Below are 20,951 nucleotides of genomic sequence, written 5' to 3'. Positions count from 1 at the left end.
TATGAGGCTATTCATTTATATGTATTATGTTGATCTACATGATCGTCTATGGTCAGTGAAAAGTTTCCAGGAAGAGAGAAATGCATAGAAGTTATTGGTATATATTTAGGAATAATTATCATCTAATAAAACCAGCGTATGAGGGGTGACTTGTATGACTCAGGCGATGGATGTAATTGTTATATTTTTATATGTGTAAATCACTGGGCAGAGGAATTGGTTAATTAAATCACTATTACCTACGCTTCTAGTCATTAACCTGTGGGAAGGAGCCACTCTTTGGCATTTTTATGCAAAATGATCAGTTTATCGTAAACACTTCGACATCAGATATGATATAGTGTCGTTGATAAGATTGTTCATCAGTACGTCACCACCCTAGCTAGTCCATCACGGCTTGCAGCGACGCACACCGCCAACATGCTGTGCTGGTCAAGGGTTTTACTGCTGCTGTGCGTCCTGCTTCTGGCTGCTGCCACCGAGGACAGTGAGGAACAGCAGGTGAGTCACGCTGAAGGTCTGATGTGGAGAGCGTCAAGTTCTTCTTACTGCTTCTTGTTGTCTTGTTAAAAAATGTCTGGCTCCTGTGTGTGTGTGTGTGTGTGTGTGTGTGTGTGTGTGTGTGTGCGCGCGTAGCGTGCGTGCATGCGTGCGTGTAATAATAATAATAATTAACGGTTTATTGAAAGAGCATGGCAGCCGGAAGGCTGAAAATATACAATTACATAATTGGGGATTGGGTCTCTTGATTTACAAATGATGTACACGTAATATAAGTGATACAAATAAGATATATAATAATTAGGTGGTGATAATTTTTTCAATGGTTGGGACTGGTCTGTTCTTGTAGCAATCAGTTCGTGCTCTTATGGGCTGGATGCGGTTGGGCAGTTGTGTGGCCACGTGGCCAGGACAGTAGCTTGGGGCAATGCAGATGTGCTCCATCCTTCAGGATAGGTCAGGTGAAGTCGTGAGGTCAGGTCAAGCCACACTCAGTATTGCTGTGTTTTTGTGCTTTTCCTTCGAGTAAAAATTGCCACTTTTGTATATCACTTGTGGGTTGATCGTCAATCTTTGCACTGTACTGTTGGTGTGAAGACGGTTGATAAATCCAGATGGGCAGGAGGAGATGGGGGAGGGGAGAGCCCGACAGACCGGGCTGGCAGCTGTCTCCATGGTCAAGAGACCACGGCCGCATTAGCGGGCAGCGCCGACTACACAAGTCCTTACCCTATGAAGGCTGAGGGAGGTGTGTGTATGTGTGAGACAGCTTGTTTAAGGGTGTACTGTACAGTTGGATAACATTAACGGTGAAGTTTATATTTCCATATTAAATAATCATCGAAGATTGCAGCCAACCTTGATACATTATTTAAATACTTGTTGGACATCTGTTGGATACCTGTTGGGCACATATCGGGCAGCTGTTCACTTGTGATGTTGACTTCTCATGGTATCTTGTAAGCGAGATAATTCCTTGTTCTAAAATTAGTTTTGATAAAACGTATTAGGAAAGTTTAAGGCAAGAGTTCTTATGGGATAAATATACGAGATCAGTGACCACATTGTGACCATCCTCCAGCAACCAGACCATTGATATTTTTTAGTCTGATACGTAAAGTGTTATACATACATTTGATTAGAGAAACTGTACGTCTGTGTTATATATATATATATATATATATATATATATATATATATATATATATATATATATATATATATATATATATATATATATATTATAGTAGATTGAACAAATAAATATCTACGAAAAGAATACAGATAAACTTAGAGAATGCAAACAGAGGAATATAGGGAAGATGAAACAAAATAAGACAAGGAATGTAAAAGGTTAAATGAAAGGAAAAGTAACAACAATAACAGCTAGTAGATTAAACCCAGGAAAGTTTGTGTCGGTAGTCAGGTGAATGACGGTTTTTGATATAAGTATAATTATATATTAATTTGTTGTCATATAGAACTCCATAGTTAATAACCATGATGATAAAACATGTTTATTTATTTTTTTCAGAAAGAACATGATGAGCCTGAACACCTGAATGATGATGATGACAGTGAGTTGAACTTTTGTCACTGTGGTAATCTTTGTTGTTTTCGCTGCTCAGGTGTTGGCTCTTGTTCAGTCTTGCAGGATATAGACAGACACTTCATTTGTCTCTACTATCTCACCTTATATGTTGTCTGTTCTTATAATCTTGTGTCCTTAAGCAGTGTTCTGATGTCTAATATTTTAGTCATACTTCTCTGCCTCCAGCATATTGCATGTGTGTTTCCATCACCTGGTAATGCTACATGAAGTGTGTGTGTGTGTGTGTGTGTGTGTGTGTGTGTGTGTGTGTGTGTGTGTGTGTGTGTGTGTGTGTGTGTGTGTGTGTTTGTGTGTGTGTGTGTGTCTCATTCTTTTGGTCTATGTATCTTCAACAGGTTCAACCAGTTCAGTGTGTTTCTCTAATACATCTAAGATAACACCTGACTTAACTTGTTCCTCGTTCTCTTATGAGTTATTGAATTAATTATTAACAGCAGACATTGCTTTTGTTTCTCATGTGGACACTTGCTGGAATCATGTCCCAGAAAGACACTTGTTTCTCATTCTCTTCCACAACTTTCCTTCCCTTTCATTCACTGGCGTACCTCATCAGCTAACAGAGATGGTAAAAGTAACAAGGTTGTCAATTTATATACCTTTAAAATAATTATCAAATGTGTCCCGATGTCTCAGTGACCACGCAAAAGTTGGCCTTAGGTTGACGAGAAGACGTATGTAAGCTAAACTACCATAAGTGGCTTGATTGCTCTCAGCGTCACTCAGTAACTATGAAACTTTTATGATATTTTTTCACCTTTCTGTTGATGGTGTAAGTATTACCGACTGTGATGCGTCCGAGTTTGCCTGTGCGAGATCGTAGGTAAATAAACACAAAATTTTTCCCTCCTTCAAGATCCAAATGTACTTAAATTTTCACTAAAATTTGAGAAATAATGGATTGGTTCGTATAAAAAGTAGAGACAAAAAAAACAATACTTTGTCTTTTAACTCTAGTGGTTCTCGTGATCTTTTAATTCAGCCTGTGTTAACTTGGCCTTTTCATTAGATTTCCTCGTGTGTGGTTTACAATAATAAACTTTAACTTTATAATGTATTGCATCCTGGAGTTTACAGTACCGTATATGTATCTTATCAGTGGCGACACCCCTTCACTCTCAGATAATGCTGGAGTTAACCCCGACTGTAAACACAACATTGGCTCTCATACTTCAGGCATGTCTCCCAGCACCGTGTATGGTTGTCCCTCCACTCACCGATGGCTGATAGTTGAACGATTATATAAATGATTATACAAAGGGACTATAATCATACCGTTTGATGTAGCTTGACTGTCAGCTCCGAAAAACGACAAGAAATATTCATGTAGACTGTAGGGAAGGTGATGATAGTACGAATAGTAATTATCTCGCATGCATACCTGTGTGAGTGAGAACATTTGTTTCTAAAATTGACTAAAAATACAGGTATCTCATCACTTACTTATGAAAATAACTTATTTACACTTGCAAAAGAAAGTCGAAGTAAATATATAACTTCTTTAGTGATCTTAGTATGCATGACTGCCGTCTTAAGTCTACTGTAACATATGATACTGATCAGATGAGCTAATTGTCTGCAGGTGACGTGTGTATATGATAAGTGTTATCTGAGGACTGCCACATAATCAAAGGTGAATCTGTCTTTCGTTGAGTCTTGTAGAATTATATCCACAAACAAGACCAGGAAGACACACCGTGAGAAATGAGAATGTGTAGAGAAATGTTGATAGATATAAAGTGGATGTCTGAGTGTATAGTGCCCCATAAACTTTGAACAGTGATGAACAGAACATAACACCAATGCGGCCATACACAAAATCCGCCAAATATCCTAACACACACACACACACACACACACACACACACACACCGTGAAGATGTACTGGTGCTGTTTTGTCGGTAAATGGTTGAAAGTTGTCTATGTGTGAGTTAGTGACACTGTCATAAAGATATTAATAAGATGGACGCTATCTTCTCAATTGTCCAATTTCTCTGTTCATTTCTACAATTAAATAAGATAATTTTCTTTCCGAGACATTGTGCAGAGGAGACGGGGAGAAAAAATATTTGTGATGATATTATCACGCAGAAATGTTCCCATCAGTAACCTGTGTCGCCAAACGGCAGCGTATCAGTAGTAGTATGACTATTTATGAATGAATGGGTGTTGGTTGTGTAACGACGGACGTGACTGGTGGATAGGTTTGCTATAGGTCATATAGGTTGGCCGTTTGGAGACGCTATAGTTACAATCACCATATATACGAGCTAGAGACGACTATCAAGCTTAGTTAGTTGTAATAAATTACTTTTACCATTGTTTGATGCCATTGTTGTTGACGTTGATTAGTGATACGCGCGGGACATTTCTCTCTCTCTCTCTCTCTCTCTCTCTCTCTCCTTCTCTGTAACGTTTCTTCGGTCTCTCAAACGATGCAAAACTTCCATTTTTACTAAAAATTTGATGAAAGACAATTATTTTTCTCATTGTCTCTCACGCTCAACTTAATATTTTACAACAATTGTTTCTCTCAGGAGGTGCCCCCCAGGATGTGACGGTGACAGCAGTGTCAGAGAGCGCCCTAAGAGTATCATGGGAGCCGCCATCTGAAGATCCCGACTATTACAGTATCGCTGTTGATACTGAGCCGGGAGTACCAGTATACAACACCTCTTACATCTTGGAAGGACTGGAATCGTGTACAGAATATGAGGTTTCAGTAGCATCTGAGTACGGGCATGATGAGTATTTGGCTGAGCCTGTGTTGGGCAAAACATTGGATATAGGTAAGTCCTCAGGTGTTGTGGTCATCAAGTCTTGGTGGCTAAACGTTAAGCGGGATCACTATAATTAAAATGTGTCGAGATATCTTTAAGTTTTTCTGTGTCAGTCAACCTAAACCTTGTTGAGGTGAGACGTCCTCCACTTTAGATTCAGTTGTTCCGAAGCGTGTTAGAAGTTCTTTAAGTCAAGATCATTTATTAGGATGACAAGTGAACAAGGATGATACTATAACGCATTTCTGAAGTGGCCTGAATAATGAAAATTTCACGCGTTTTGCGTGATGGAGACACGGTAAATTGCAAAAATAAGATAATTTATTTTTAATAATTGCCTCATGTCTGTACGTTCTCCCTTTGCTAAATCTATAGTTGTGTTCCAAAACCGTGACTAAAGTTAACAAGCACCGATGCTCGTGATATTTCACAAGTACGTACAGTACATTGGTGCTAAGAAAGTAAGACCCATTTGTTTTTAAAGTTCGCAGTCAAAAGTCAAGGTCACTGGCGCTAAAATTTTAATATTTCAAATTTCGTTGTTTATATTTCTTCGCCAGATGACAGTCAAAGAACGTTACTGCTGTACCTTAAATATCACTTGTCATGTGATAACGCAGCTTTTTGTGCTCAGGTTCACGACTTGAGTAATACGTGTAGTTCTCGTCTCGTGTAGTGAAGGCTGTGACTGAAACCGGTTACACTGCATTTTTTTTTACATGTCAGGGACTTGTATCAGCTAAGTTAGACCGGCATCTTTTAGACAAGACCAGCAATATGACAGAATGCACCCTTCAGTGATATTTACTTAGGTCACTGGACATAATGCAGGCTGCAGTGGCTACGATCCTGCCGCTTGTGACACAACAGCTTAAAAGACGTGTTAGCGTGAAGTAAACGACGGGAAGAGTGTGAGGAAGGGGCTCTGTTGTCTCATAGGCCGCTTTCTTTAGCACCTGTCGGTATTCAGGGGTCTATAGTAATTTCCTGCATTGTCGGTAGGGATAAAGTAAGATACATTGTCATGTAAGTAACTCTGAATTCATTGTTTCTCCACAGTGCCGCCTTCACCACTGAGCTGCCTGTTTGACAACATTACCTCTAACGCGATGGTTATTTCCTGGGATAAGCCACACTTTAAGTGTTCCATTATGAACTACAGCGTCAGCTGGTCGTGGAACACCTTGTGGAAGGAGGCAAATGGTTCAGGAGAAGTCTTTACAACAGAACTTACCGCCAACTTAACAGACCTTCTGCCATACGCCAACGTGACAGCTGATGTTGCAGCCGCCACTAAGGCTGGGTTTGGTCTTCCCACAACATGCTGGAATGTTACGCTTCAGGAGAGTACGTAGTTTGTCTTCACTGTAATTAATGCCCCTGAATACATTGCTACATCGCAACCATCTGCACCTTCCTTAGGTTTATACTTATGCTATTCAATCCACAACACCTAAAGTGCGCGCACGCGCGCGTGCGTGTAATAATAATAATAATAATAATAATAATAATAATAATAATAATAATAATAATAATAATAATTATAATAAACGGTTTATTTAAAAAGCTCTGCAGCTCGAAGACCGAAAATATACATTGGACATAAATGGCTTACTACACACACACACCGTGAAGATGTACTGGTGTGGTTATGTCGGTAAATGTTTGAGAGTTGTCTGTGTGTGCGTTAGTGACACTGTCATAAAGATATTAATAAGATGGAACGTAATGGCCCCCGTCTCATCAACAGACAGTATTATATAAATGGGTTATTTACATCTGATTTATATTCAGATTCATCCCTGTAACTTTCCACTGGCTATGAGGTGACATGTTCAACGCACGTGATAAGGTGTGCCCACGGGAAGCTACGTCATACTATGCTGAGTAAAGGCATAAGTAGCCGGTTCGTGGCCACCTAAAGCGGGTAGTAGTTTGATATCCTTGACTAGAGGAAGACGTTATTTGAGAGCCGCAGTGGATGTCTCCGTCTTCCCTAGAGGGGGGACGAAGTCCCAATTTTGTTCTCCCTCGATGGGTAACTACTCAAAGTCACTCACACCAACTAATATTGAACGGACGTTGATTCACGTTTATATACATAAACGCCGTCCCTTTCTCATCACACTCATAAATAGTGGAACTTATGGTTGATCTACACTCAGGAATTATAAACATAATACTTTTCTAATAAAACAAGAAACTTCAATTGGGTTTCGTTACTAAAGCCCAATATAATATATGTGAACCAACCTGGTTAACTGGAAATTAACCAACCGGCTCAGGACTCTATCTTCTCAATTAGAATTAGAATACGAGGAATCATTTGGCTTACCCTTTGTTGGGGGGACCGACCTGTGTTGCTTTGGTCGAGGCCCTACAATTAAATAAGATAATTTTCTTTCCGAGACATTGTGCAGAGGAGAAGGGGATAAAAAATATTTGTGATGATATTATCACGCAGAAATGTTCCCATCAGTAACCTGTGTCGCCAAACGGCAGCGTCTCAGTAGTAGTATGACTATTTATGAATGAATGGGTATTGGTTGTGTAACGACGGACGTGACTGGTGGATAGGTTTGCTATAGGTCATATAGGTTGGCCGTTTGGAGACGCTATAGTTACAATCACCATATATACGAGCTAGAGACGACTATCAAGCTTAGTTAGTTGTAATAAATTACTTTTACCATAGTTTGATGCCATTGTTGTTGACGTTGATTAGTGATACGCGCGGGACATTTCTCTCTCTCTCTCTCTCTCTCTCTCTCTCTCGCCTACCTATTCCTTCTCGCTAATGTTTTGTCGTCATATTTATCTTCGATATAGTGACGATGAAAAATCTTGCATTTTAATACAAATTTGATGAAACACAAAATTATAGTTTTTCTCATTGTCTCTCACGCTCAACATAATCATTTACAACAATTGTTTCTCTCAGGAGGTGCCCCCCAGGATGTGACGGTGACAGCAGTGTCAGAGAGCGCCCTAAGAGTATCATGGGACCCGCCATCTGAAGATCCCGACTGTTACAATATCGCTGTTGATACTGAGCCGGCAGTATCAGTATACAACACCTCTTACATCTTGGAAGGACTGGAACCGTGTACAAGATTGTCGGTTTCAGTAGCGTCTGAGTACGGGAATGACGAGCATATGGCTCCCCCTGTGATGGGCAAAACATTGGATTCATGTAAGTCCTCGGGTGTTGTGGTCATCTACTCTTGGTGGCTAAACGATAAGCGGGATCACTATAATGAAAATGTGTCGAGATATCTTTTACGTTTTTCTGTTTCAGTCAACCTAAACCTTGTTGAGGTGAGAATTGAATTGAATTGAATTGAAACAGCTTATTTAACCAGAAAAACACAGATAAAGAGTGGATAATAATAATAAAAACATCTGGAATAGTACAATAGCATGGTGGTAATAAGAACATCTCATAATGTTACCACGGCTATCACTTCAACAGTTATTTATTTTATTTAAATATTTTTTTTTATTATTTTTTTTTTTTTATATTGGAAGCAAATACATAAACTACAGTGGAATTGAAAAACATAAGTGTAATGGGGGAGCAGCACAACATGGGTTGAGCAGTATTAAGGTTGAACAAGAGGACAAAGCTGTCAGGATTATGTCTAGTTGGCAAATAAGTTTATTGCAATGGTAATTTCTTATCTATTTACATGATAATTTCCGAGAAAGCAGTTTTGATGGTACAATAAAAGCAGGGACTGTAAATATAGTAGGTATTACAAGAAATATTAATACTTAGACAATAGATATTTTTTTTAGAGATGATTTAAAGGAAGGAAGCATAGTCTTTGCTCTCGGATGGGTTGGGGTAAGTTGTTCCACACCTTCACACCGTGATATTTTGTGGAGGTCTGGGACTGAGAGGAGCGCGTGGGGGGTGGTCTTAGTAGCTCTGGGTGCCTTAAGATGTATCTCTGATTATTCCGGAACTGGAAATAATTATTGTCAATTAAGTGATTGATAGATTTGCAAACAAAGAGGGCCCAGCAGTAGGCGTTAATATCTTTGAATTTTGACATTTTCAATTTAGCAAATTTTTCTTTTGTGTGATCTGTTTTTTTCAAGTAGGTCATTGTCCGTACAACTCTCTCTTGTGCAGTAACCAGGGATTGCGTTTTTGAAGAGCCAGAGGCCCCCCATAGTGTGTGACAGTGAATCAGGTGTTGGTAAACAAGTTCATAATAGATTTTTTTCATTGCTGTGAGAGTGACTATCGAGTGTGATACATGATACCGCACTGTTTATTGACTTTACTGTGAATGGTTTGTATGTGGTTTCTCCAGTTAAGTTTCTCGTCAACAATAACTCCGAGGAATTTAGTATTTCGTTCGCGTTTGAGGACTGTATTACCAAGGCACAAGGGGTCCAAGTCTGGGGTAAGTTTTTCCTTCTGTGAAAGATCGTGTAGTTGGTTTTCTCAAGGTTTAAGGTCAATTTATTACGTATTACCCAGGTCCTGACTTTAGTTAATTCAGTGTTCATAGTTCTCATCAAGGAATGGAGGTCTGAGTTGCTGGCATGGAGTTTACTATCGTCTGCAAATAAGTTGTATTTTATGAGTGTGCTGGCGTGGACTATGTCGTTTATGTACAACAAAAACAGTACTGTACCGAGAATGGAACCTTGGGGGACGCCTTACAAGATTGGCGAGGAGTCAGATTGGTGATTATTGTAGCAGACATACTGTATCCTGTTGTACAGATATGAGGTAAACCAATTGTGGGATAGGCCCCTAACGCCGTAATGTTCAAGCTTTGAAAGGAGGATGGTATGGTCGACAGTATCGAAGGGTTTAGAGAGGTCCAAGAATATACAGACTCTGAACTGACTGTCATCAAAGGAATTTAAGATGTCATTAGTAAACGATAGCAGAGCGCTCTCAGTCGACCTTCTAGCTCTAAATCCAAACTGGGAGTCTGTAAAGATGCTAGCTTTTCAAGTATCTTACTCAAGGCTGGGAGGGCTGATATGGGGCGGTAATTCTTGAAGAGACCTTTGTCCCCAGATTTTTTATATGCTGGGTGAAATTTAGCAATTTTCATTTTATCCGGAAAGACACCACTAGTGAAGGAGGAGTTACAAATGTGTAGGAGAACAGGTAGTAATAAGTGGGCTACTTTCTTAATGATGCTCATTGGTATATTGTCTTCGCCTGCTGCTGCATCTTTGGACATTTTTATGATGGACAGTAATTCATCTGTTGTGACAGGGTGATAAGAACAGCTCATTTTGCTGTCTGTTTTGCAGGTAGACTCTAAATTCCTCATGGTGATCAGGGATGCTCTCTGCAAAATTTTTGCCAACCTTAAGAAAATATTAATTGAAGTGGTTGGCAATGAGGGAGGGTTCTGTTACAACTGAATCATTTATCATAAAAGCTGAGTGAGGGGCCGAAGGCTGAGTGTTCCTGTTCTGAATAGAATTTATGACATTCCAGGTTTTCCTACTGTCGCCTGATGCTGATTAGAGCTTATTTGTATAATAGCTACGTCTGACATCTTTAACTGCTTGAGTTATTCTATTTCTGATACTTCGGTAAGCATCACCGAAAGTTATGGGTCTTTTTGCAAATTTCTTTTGGAGTTTGTGGTTTTCTTTTATCATTGTCTTAATTTCGCTTGTGATATAGGGTCCTCCACTTTAGATTTTGTTGTTCTGAGATGTGTTAGAAGTTCTTTAAGTAAAGATCATTTGCGTGATGGAGACATGGTAAATTGCAAAAATAATACAATTTATTTTTAGTAATTGCTTTATATCTGTACCTCCTCTCTTTACTACAGTAAACCTATGATTTAGTTCCAGATCCGTGATTAAAGTTTCTAAGAACAAGTACATACAGTACATTGGTGCTACGAAAGTAAGACCCATTTGCTTTTACAGTTCATAGTCAAAAGTCAAGGTCACTGGCGCTAAAATTATAATATTTCAAATTTCGTTGTTTATATTTCTTCGCCAGATGACAGTCAAAGATCGTTACTGCTGTACCTTAAATATCACTTGTCATGTGATAACGCAGCTTTCTGTGCTCAGGTTCACGACTTGAGTAATACGTATAGTTCTCGTCTCGTGTAGTGAAGGCTGTGACTGAAACCGGTTACACTGCATTTTTTTTTTACTTGTCAGGGACTTGTATCAGCTAAGTTAGACCGGCATCTTTTAGACAAGACCAGCAATATGACAGAATGCAGCCTTCAGTGATATTTACTTCGGTCACTGGACATAATGCAGGCTGCAGTGGCTACGATCCTGCCGCTTGTGACACAACAGCTTAAAAGACGTGTTAGCGTGAAGTAAACGATTGGAAGAGTGTGAGGAAGGGGCTCTGTTGTCTCATAGGCCGCTTTCTTTAGCACCTGTCGGTATTCAGGGGTCTATAGTAATTTCCTGCATTGTCGGTAGGGATAAAGTAAGATACATTGTCATGTAAGTAACTCTGAATTCATTGTTTCTCCACAGTGCCGCCTTCACCACTGAGCTGCCTGTTTGACAACATTACCTCTAACGCGATGGTTATTTCCTGGGATAAGCCACACTTTACGTGTTTCATTATGAACTACAGCGTCAGCTGGTCGTGGAACACCTTGTGGAAGGAGGCAAATGGTTCAGGAGAAGTCTTTACAACAGAACTTACCGCCAAATTACCAGACATTCCGCCATACGCCAACGTGACAGTTGATGTTGCAGCCGCCACTAAGGCTGGGTTTGGTCTTCCCACAACATGCTGGAATGTTACGCTTCAGGAGAGTACGTAGTTTGTCTTTACGGTTGGTAAATGTTTAATGCCTTGAACACATTTATACTTCGCAACCATTTACATCCTCCCTAGGTATATACATGTGCTAGTCAATCCACAACACCTCAAGTACAGCAGTTGCGTGTGTGTGTGTGTGTGTGTGTGTGTGTGTGTGTGTGTGTGTGTGTGTGTGTGTGTGTGTGTGTGTGTGTGTGTGTGTGTGTGTGTGTGTGTGTGTGTGTGTGTGTGTGTGTGTGTGTGTGTGTGTGTGTGTGTGTGTGTGTGTGTGTGTGTGTGTGTGTGTGTGTGTGTGTGTGTGTGTGTGTGTGTGTGTGTGTGTGTGTGTGTGTGTGTGTGACAGGGAACAAGGCGAATGAAAGGATATAAAGTGTGTCAAAGGATGAGATATGTGTGTGTGTGTGTGTGTGTGTGTTAACCCTCATTATGGCATAATATAAAGAATGACGTGATGATAATATTTGTAAATTCAAGTACAAATTTTATGTTTTAGGCAGGTGTGAAAAAAAGAAATAACTCGATAACTAGAAACATTATCATAGTCGCTGCAAACGCTGCCCAGGAGCCGTTGCCATGGCAGGGTGAATGTTGAGTTAATGACATTGTTACTGTAAACTGATGTAGTCATCGCTGAAAACTGCCTCTCGTGTCATCATTTTCGTTAAACCTGGAAAATATCCGATGTGCTATTTTTAGGTGACAGTTTACCATGACAGTTTACTCATTCTCGAGTAATTTTCAGGATACACATAAACAAACTGACAGACAAACAGACAGACACACAAACAGACAGACAGACAAACAGACGGACAGGAACCGAAAATATCATCCATCCCCTTGATATCAGTCAGGGTAATAATAATATGGAAATTTACTACCATATTTATATCACATTTTAAAGTATTTTTGTAATTTAATTCATGAAATGGAAAAGTGTTATTGTTAATGATCTCGGTCACTAAACACTAATACATGTACCCACGCCAGAGCCGGGGAAACCGATCATCGATGTCATAACACCTTATGAGGGTTCAGCTTCCATCACCTGGTCACCACCTGAGAAGATCAACGGAGTAATATTGAACTATGATATTTTTACCATCAAGGGAAACACAAAAAGTAATCAAACTGTGAAAGGAACAGTGTTGATGATGATGGTTGAGGGGTTAGAGCCATGTAAGACGTACAGCTTCACTGTCAGAGCTTCAACTGAGCCAGGACATGGGCCGATGAGTGATGCTCTGAGTACTATAATCTACGGTAACTGTGAGTATCTTACTGCATTATAATGACCTAATAAGTAATTGCTAATAAAGATCAATAATGAAAACCGTTCATTGTAATTTTGGTCATGAAACTTCTATTCCGCCATAGATCCACCGTCGAATGTAACTTGTAGTGTCGATGAGGCCAATGATAACGTGGAAATGTTCTGGGAGTCCTCTCGCCCTTACTGTCCTGTCTCCAACTACAGTATCAACTGGAACGGTACAGTATTATGGAGTAACCAGACACGTAAGTTAAAACGCAACTTTTTATTTTGTTTTCCGTTTCCTTAGTGCAGTGTTGTATATTGATGGACGTTACCACATTAATCTTGCTCTAAATGTTTAAAACAAAAGACGTAGAGTTTTATATCTGTTAAACATAAGAGACTACTTGGCATTATGGACATTATTTACCACAATATTCTGTTACAGTGTCGGACAGTGAACTCTTACCATGGTTAAATAAGACTGAAAGGTCTTTCCAACCGAGAGATTCAGTACCGTATACATATTACACCATGTGTGTCAGCGTGTGGGGCCACACCAATGAGAGCACGTGTTGTTCAGAAGTGAGCCCAGAGTCTGGTAGGTCTCATCTACACTACAGTCAACATATCATATATCTAGAATAGTAAAAGTTACTGACTACTTCTGTAACTGTATCCATAGGGGGCGGGACGGACTACACTTAGTATGTATGTAACTGTGTAAAGGCTTTATTGATTACTCTTTTCCTTTTTCCTGATATAACTTGATAAAACGGTCTACTTTATGCTCTCACCATTATGTAAAGGTATAATAATAATAATAATAATAATAATAATATTATTATTATTATTAACTTCTTCAGAAAAACTGTCATACAGGTTTACAATTGGTAGGGTTAACTTGTTGAGGAGTAACAGTATGGCTTACTGTATGTGGTGGTTGTGTCCAGTTGTTCTCCCTCTTTAACAGCCTCGCTAAAATACTATTATTTTGTAGTGTTCTTCCTTCAACAACCAAATCCTAACATATTCATCTCTTACTATGTCGTTTCACAAAACATCACGTCACATACAACATTCACCACACTCATCTACTTGTTTAACTACGATAAAATTTTTTTTTTTTTCAGCATGATATAATATATGTAACGTTTGTTCTTCTCCATAACACTCTGGCAGTTGTCAAAGTTTCTGTGGTGTCTCCTGAAAAATAATGGTTCAGTAAAATTTCTGTTTCTATCAATTGTATTTTAAGTCAGATGTAATAACTATGGCGATCAGTTCCAGACGCGCCTGTCCTCCAGGACCTGCAGGTTCACCGAAACTCTCTCACCGTCAGTTGGATTAAGCCAGTAAAAGAGAATGGGAAGCTTGATGAATACAGAGTCAATTGGCATAATACAAATGGCAGTACTGGTCAAGATCCAGTGGGTGCACCCATCTGTGAAGATGTGATCAAGGGTGTGCAGGTATGTGAGAACTACACCGTCACTGTCCAAGCACACACTGGGGCTGAGTGGAGCAGTGAATCTAAACTGAGGACTGCAGTGATCACAAATTACAGTAAGTGATTGTTGGTAACTGTAGAAATACCTATTAAAGTCTTCATTGTGAGTCTTTGGTAGAAATATTCTGTTGTTTAGATGTATACCAGAGATAGTTAATATTTCTATAATGCAGGACAAGATTAATGAAGCCTCTTAATATAGTTTCAGAATCCGGTCTGAATTGCTGCAATGAGGAGACCAGACAAGTGGAGCTCAGCTGGAGTCTGGCAACCTCTGAGTGCCTCGTGTCTCGCTACAACTTGTACTGGAACACAACTGTTATTTGGTCACAACACACTAGTAAGTCATCTCTTTATACCTGCCATAATAGTGAAGCTTTATCAATAATATCACAATATTATTACTAAAACCCAATATACTTTTTTCTTCATATGTATTAATAGTATCATTAGTAATGTTAACAACAAACCTTTAGTTTAAGTAATAGTAGTTGATATTTGTGTTCGCAGTGAGAATACTTTAGGTATATGAGAGAAGGCCATCATCCCTAAGTACCGTACCATGATAAAGTTTGGGAAGTGACGAAATTAGTATAAACGCTAATCATGAAATAAATCTTGAATATTAATTGAACACAAAAAAAATACACTGAATTTTACTGTGTGTGATTTAGGTGAGAGGAAAAACCCCACAAGGATGTCATCTCCTTGACCGGAAACCGTTTTAGTGTAATATTGTTGAGTGTAGAAGAAAATATTAAGAGTTTGTTGATTGACACAGGTTCCCAGAATATAACTATTGCTGGGAGTGAGACGAGTCACGTGTTACATGACCTGGAACCATACACTAAGGTTTTCTCATGCTTGAACGTCGTGGACAAGGAAGACGAGTCTACTTGCTGTTCAATCACTACACAGGAGGAGGGTTAGTGTCTGTTCCTGCTGCTTAAACTCTCCCTTATTTACAAATGAATAACATAATTGCACGAAAAAAAAAGTTAAAAAAAATATATTGTATAATTATTATTTACACCGATAATTATAGTGAAGATAATTAAAAAAATCAATTTGACAATCATTACCTCACCGTCTTTCTTCCCACCAACATCAACAGAGGCCAGTGCACCTAAAGACTTGAAGGTGTTGAGCAAGACCCAGCACACGGCCTCCGTTAATTGGTCATTACCTGAGAGCCTAAACGGAGAGCTAAAAGGCTGGCATCTAAACCTGACACTCGACAATGAAGTGATATATGAGGCTAACTTAAGTGGATCTTCCACCCAGTACACGTTTAACAACCTGCAACCCTCCACTGAATATAACGTTTCTATAAGGGTAAGAAGACATGTGCCTATACTCATAAACAGTCAGTATTAGTAGGACTTAAAAACGAATGAGTGTATCTATATCTACTGTAGCTTTATGTATAACCGAGAAGCCATAATGTATATCAAAATTCAACAATACTTATAACAAATCTCTATACATGTCTACTTATTATACTATAGTAAATACAACTAAAGTGGTTAAAGCTAAGTAGAAAGGTTTCACATAAGTTGTGTTTATCACTCAAGAAAATTAGCACCTCTGCCACAGGTGAATACAACAATGTAGGAAAAAACATGTTTTTGGTGTGTTGTTTTACTTCTTGGTGGTATTTAAATGAATGTGACTTTTTTCCCTGTCACTTTCTTTCCCCAGCCAACATTGTTATTCTTTGATGTGTGTGACTTTTTCCCAAACCAGAATTGTGACTTACTTTTATAGTACAGTCGGTATTGTTGAGACTCCTTTCATACTCAGTGATTCTTATAGGTGCTGATCCTTCCCAATGATTCTCTAAGGTGCTGATCATCCACCCACAGTCTCTCTTGATGCTTTTATCTATGTATTCCTGGTCACCACTGTAACTGACTCTCACCCACCTATAGGCTTACAACGGAGCGGGTCTTGGGGCTCCAGCAGAGATAATAATTAACACAGTGCCGACGCCGCCCTCTCACGTCGGAATGATCGCGGGAGCTTCTGTAGGTGGTGTGTTGATCCTGGTGGTGCTTGTGGCCGGTGGTATATTTGTTTTTAAAAAGATACCGAGAAAAAGTCCGTCGTCCCCTGGAATTAACCTTGAGTTAGATCCAAGCGACAAGGATGCTGTGCTTGATATGTAAGTACTGAATCTTTGTATATGAGAAACTGTTTATTTTTGAACGATTGTCTCAAAGTCAGAAAGGGTTTTATAAGGAGATTTATATAAAACATGATTACAACCTTTTCTTGGTTGTTTACTAAAATGTGAACTGCTAACTGTGAGATTATTGTCAGCTCTCCAGTGTAGTCATTGTTAGAGGAATATTAGTTTTATTTGACACTTTTTATAGGTTGAACGAACCCCTAGTCGAGTCGGTGATCTTATAGAGTCATTAGGAAAGCAACTTTGTGAGTCTTGTATCGACCTTCAAACTTCTAGTGACTATTGTTAACTAGATATATTAACTTGTACCCAACTCTTATCACTCAAGTAAACGTGTATTTTAATCTTTCTCCTCTAAGGTGTACGAGGTAAGTCTAGCTCGAATGTCAGTAATTCTCAGTATCATAGTCATGTAGATATTGTCCTGTGTACCTTCTTCAGCCATCACAGTTCTCAAAATTAAATAGGTTCGTTTAGTCTACAGGCGAGTCAGGTCGAAAAAAAAATGTTCATTCATCCCTTATTGGTGTGGTTGTACAGGTGCCCTTTACTATATTGGGTGAAGGGTAATCCTCTACATCAACCACGCGTCTCATAACCAACCATTAAAACCGTACTTGGTAAATAAAAAAAAAAATACATTGGAACACGAACGATATAATTTACAAAGAATATGATAAATATCAAGAGTAGGTTAATAACTGTATATTTAATTATATGTCAGTGATATAATGATATATTTTAAAGATCTAATTGTTCAAGTTCTTTCAAGGTTTCTTCTATTCTCTAGTCCCATGTTCCCTCACGTAATGATCTTGTTGGTCAAGGAGGTGCCAACATTAATAAATCTGGTAAGTCACTATGATCAGGTGTGATAAATAATCTCATATTCTTACAACAGGTATCAGCGCCAAAATCGAAGCTACAAGGAACAGCGATATATGTTGAAGAAATAGATGGCAGGGATGAAAAAAACAAAACATTAACCTGCAACTTTAACCTCTTGTGTACAATAGACAATAAAGGGATCGATACGTGTATTGTACAGTATTTAAGTAAAGTGTATGAAAATGGTGCGAAAAGTTACTATCTATGTAAACTCACACCAAAAAAAGTATCTTAATAATTTTGTGTGAGACATTATGACACAATAAACTAAGGATTTTGATAACCTTACCGAGACAGCAAGAGTCGTAGTGTTCATTTTGTAATACATCGAACACCCTCCGTGTAGATACTCTTTTGGAGCGTACAGCAAGAAGAGGCCTGAAGCAGATAATTTCTTTGATGGTGACAGTGCTTGAGAAGAAAATCGACGTGGATAGATTCACATTGTATACGTACTGATAATGTATTAGCTTTATATATTCACACTTATATGAGTCGTTTGTGTACTATAAAAACCAAACAAAACAAAACGATAATTAGTAGAAACACTGAGGGTCCATTTCGACTTTTGATGATCGTTTAGCTGTTTTTTATTCTTCACGGTGATGTAACTTAGTGTCAAATGTTAATAGTAGTTTGGGACATTGTCTTAGTACCCACAGATAAGACGTCTCGGTAACGAGGTCATCTTACTGGTATTGATACTTCACTGATAGCAGAATTTAATATGTTGTATTATGTGTACATACATTTCTATTTTCAAGGTATGAGAGGTAGTTAGTTAATTTGGGATTCTAGTCTAGGCTTAGTCTCATAAGGTAACCATTATCAGGCAAGAAACAGTGACAGATTAACACCAACATGACCACTGACTAGAGAGATTGATCAAGGTCAGGGAGGAAGGTGGGGTGGGTGGGTCAACAACAGTTTTAGTGCACCTTGTTTCCGCTGTTTATTTTGGTGATGTTTGTAACTTATTAATTAAAATAGATTCCAGGGTGATTGATGAATGTAGGGAGCGTCTCTGTTAGTTCGTTAGTCACATTATTTCCCGTTAGTCATTATACAACTGGAAAAGGTCATATTGAGTATATTTTTTTTAAGCCAAATTTGAGATAAAAATTGAATGACGGGAGAGCAGGTGAGAACACAGAGCAAACAACTTAAACTCACCTAAACCCATAAATTACTCTTAATCGAGCATCATGGAGGTAATTTTCATAAAAGAAGGAGGTGGTAAAGAGGGGGTAGATGGACAGTATAAGAGTAGTTTCTAGCACAGGTCATCTGATCCCCACTGTGTGTCGCCCAGCAGACGTTATTCGCTTAACACTGCACATTCCTTCTCTACCACAAGTAAATCCTAACACTTTCTTACTGGTACATTATCAGTAATTTAATCCTAACATACCAACACAGACAGTGGCGCACCAAAGTCTGGGAGAGGGAGGTAACAGAGAGGGCTGATTGCATCCCTTACTGACGGTATGAACAGCAACAAAATAAGCTTAAAGTAATTACCATTAACTCTTCATCATTCCTGGTTGGGGCTCACAGCGGAGACAGGCAGATTAGTGCTGCTTAATTTATAATCTTATGACATAATCCAGAATTAGGATGATTGATGGGTGAATTAAACTCCATCTCTAAGTATTATCATTTATATATAACTGAGTAAAATGAAGTAAATATTTGTAATACCTTGACATTGTATTCTGTTTCGATTAAACTTATCATATCGGGGGAACAGAACCGGAGAGTTAACGGACTATAATATGCTCTCCTCTAGAGTGGGTTATATCACGGAAAATTAAGTGAAGGTAATTTATTGTTGTTGCCACATAAACTGTCAGGAGGAGAGTTGTTCTGTTTGTCGCATCGTCACGAAATAGGATCTAATGTTATCGCAATTTTTTATTTCGGTAGATGATAACGGGACCTGGTGTTATCATGTATTAGTATGCTTTAACAGTTAAGGTTTGTTGAGGTCACTTATCACACTAGTTCATCAATAATGAAGATTTATGGGAAGTAAATCTTTGTATTAGAGACGTGATTTTTTTTATATAATGTCCATTTTACTGCTGAGTTTAATGGCTTGTAAATATAAAATGTGTACAGTAATTTTTTATGCTTTATGTTATGTTATCATGTATCATTCTATAATAAATTTATGCAGGAAAACATTGCTTATAAAACTTGTATTCCTCAATATTTTGTAAAATTGCTATGTTTTGTCCTGAAAATTGTTCTGTGTTAAGTAGAGAGGCTGTAGGTGGTATTTCTATTACACTACAAGTGTAATTCATGGTCGGGTAGACCTAACTATCATCATTAAATCAGTTATTCCTACAAGCTTGCATGAGTTCGTATAATTTCACATTTTCATTGTATTTTATAACACTGTAGCCTTTCATAACTGTAGAATATATTATGTACCAAAGTACTAAACTCAAGACTTGTGTTTAATGTGACAAAGATCAAATCAGCTGAAGTTGACATTTATATCAAAGAACTTTACCTAGAAAGACTATAGTATTTCCTGTAAGAGATTGATGGCTTCCTTTAATACATTCTTACCACATAAGATCACGTCTGTATCTTTTGTTACCAGTATTATTATTTTGATGAATGATGTTTGTTTTTTTCGTGGTGGGAATTTTACCTCTCACAATGGTAAGTGATAATGTATTCTTCTGCCTATCTATCTCGCTGTCTCGATAGGGGATATGAGCGAACCACGACTAACTCCCCTAGAAATTATAATGCTGCTAATGTATACTGTAGCTTTTAATCACAAATTGAGTCTAGTTATGCCCAATTATGAGTAGTGTTCAATTAGTTATGTAGATGTAGTTCAGAGAGAGGAAGAACTATTGAACTACCTTGTATATCATGTTGTATTTTTCCGAGCTCAAAAATTTGAATTTGTTTCGTGTATGTACAGTCGCCTGCACTTATACTTGGTATAGTGGCTGTGCGTTTTGTGAGATATGGCGAGGTTCCATTCTGGGAGTTTAAATATGATGTAAACAAACACAGAGTTGCCACATCTCACAAATCACGCCAGTCACTGAGCCAGGTATAAGTGAAGGCGACTGTTCATTTGAGTTAAACTTTATTGTTTTTCCCAAAAGTTCAAATCACTTCAGATTTCCGAACATTCTCAGCTTGATTAAGATAAGCAGATTTATTTCCTATCAAGAGAGGATTCTATAATGAGCATGATGACAACACTTCTGATATTTTCTTTCCATTATAACTGCAGATGTTAGAGAGCCATGAGAAACCACACATGGTCTTCGGTAGACACAATTTACCATAAACTTGGATGATCGGTGAGTTATCAAATGAAATAACGACATAGATAGAATTTTTTTGCAATTAAAAAAGAATAATATTGAGATACCTGATTATCGAAGCTGAAGCA

General features: G+C 38.4%; 1 protein-coding gene across 1 annotated transcript; it reads left to right on the top strand.

The window, feature by feature from the left end:
* Positions 1–400: 400 nt before the first annotated feature.
* Positions 401–20,154, top strand: LOC121872143 (collagen alpha-1(XII) chain-like). Its single transcript, XM_042374817.1, has 15 exons — positions 401–501; positions 2,036–2,078; positions 4,648–4,899; positions 5,950–6,237; positions 7,832–8,083; positions 11,386–11,673; positions 12,668–12,946; positions 13,055–13,195; positions 13,381–13,533; positions 14,217–14,498; positions 14,645–14,782; positions 15,224–15,367; positions 15,557–15,777; positions 16,374–16,606; positions 17,535–20,154. The coding sequence occupies exons 1-15, from the start codon at positions 421–423 to the stop codon at positions 17,587–17,589; spliced, it is 2,850 nt and encodes a 949-aa protein (XP_042230751.1). The 5' UTR covers positions 401–420; the 3' UTR covers positions 17,590–20,154.
* The last annotated feature ends 797 nt before the right edge of the window (positions 20,155–20,951 follow it).

The sequence above is a fragment of the Homarus americanus genome, unplaced genomic scaffold (assembly GCF_018991925.1).
Source record: "Homarus americanus isolate GMGI-L3 unplaced genomic scaffold, GMGI_Hamer_2.0 scaffold22069, whole genome shotgun sequence".
Taxonomy (NCBI): domain Eukaryota; kingdom Metazoa; phylum Arthropoda; class Malacostraca; order Decapoda; family Nephropidae; genus Homarus; species Homarus americanus.
Note: the sequence above shows the minus strand (reverse complement) of the source record. Positions and strands in the feature narration are given on the sequence as shown.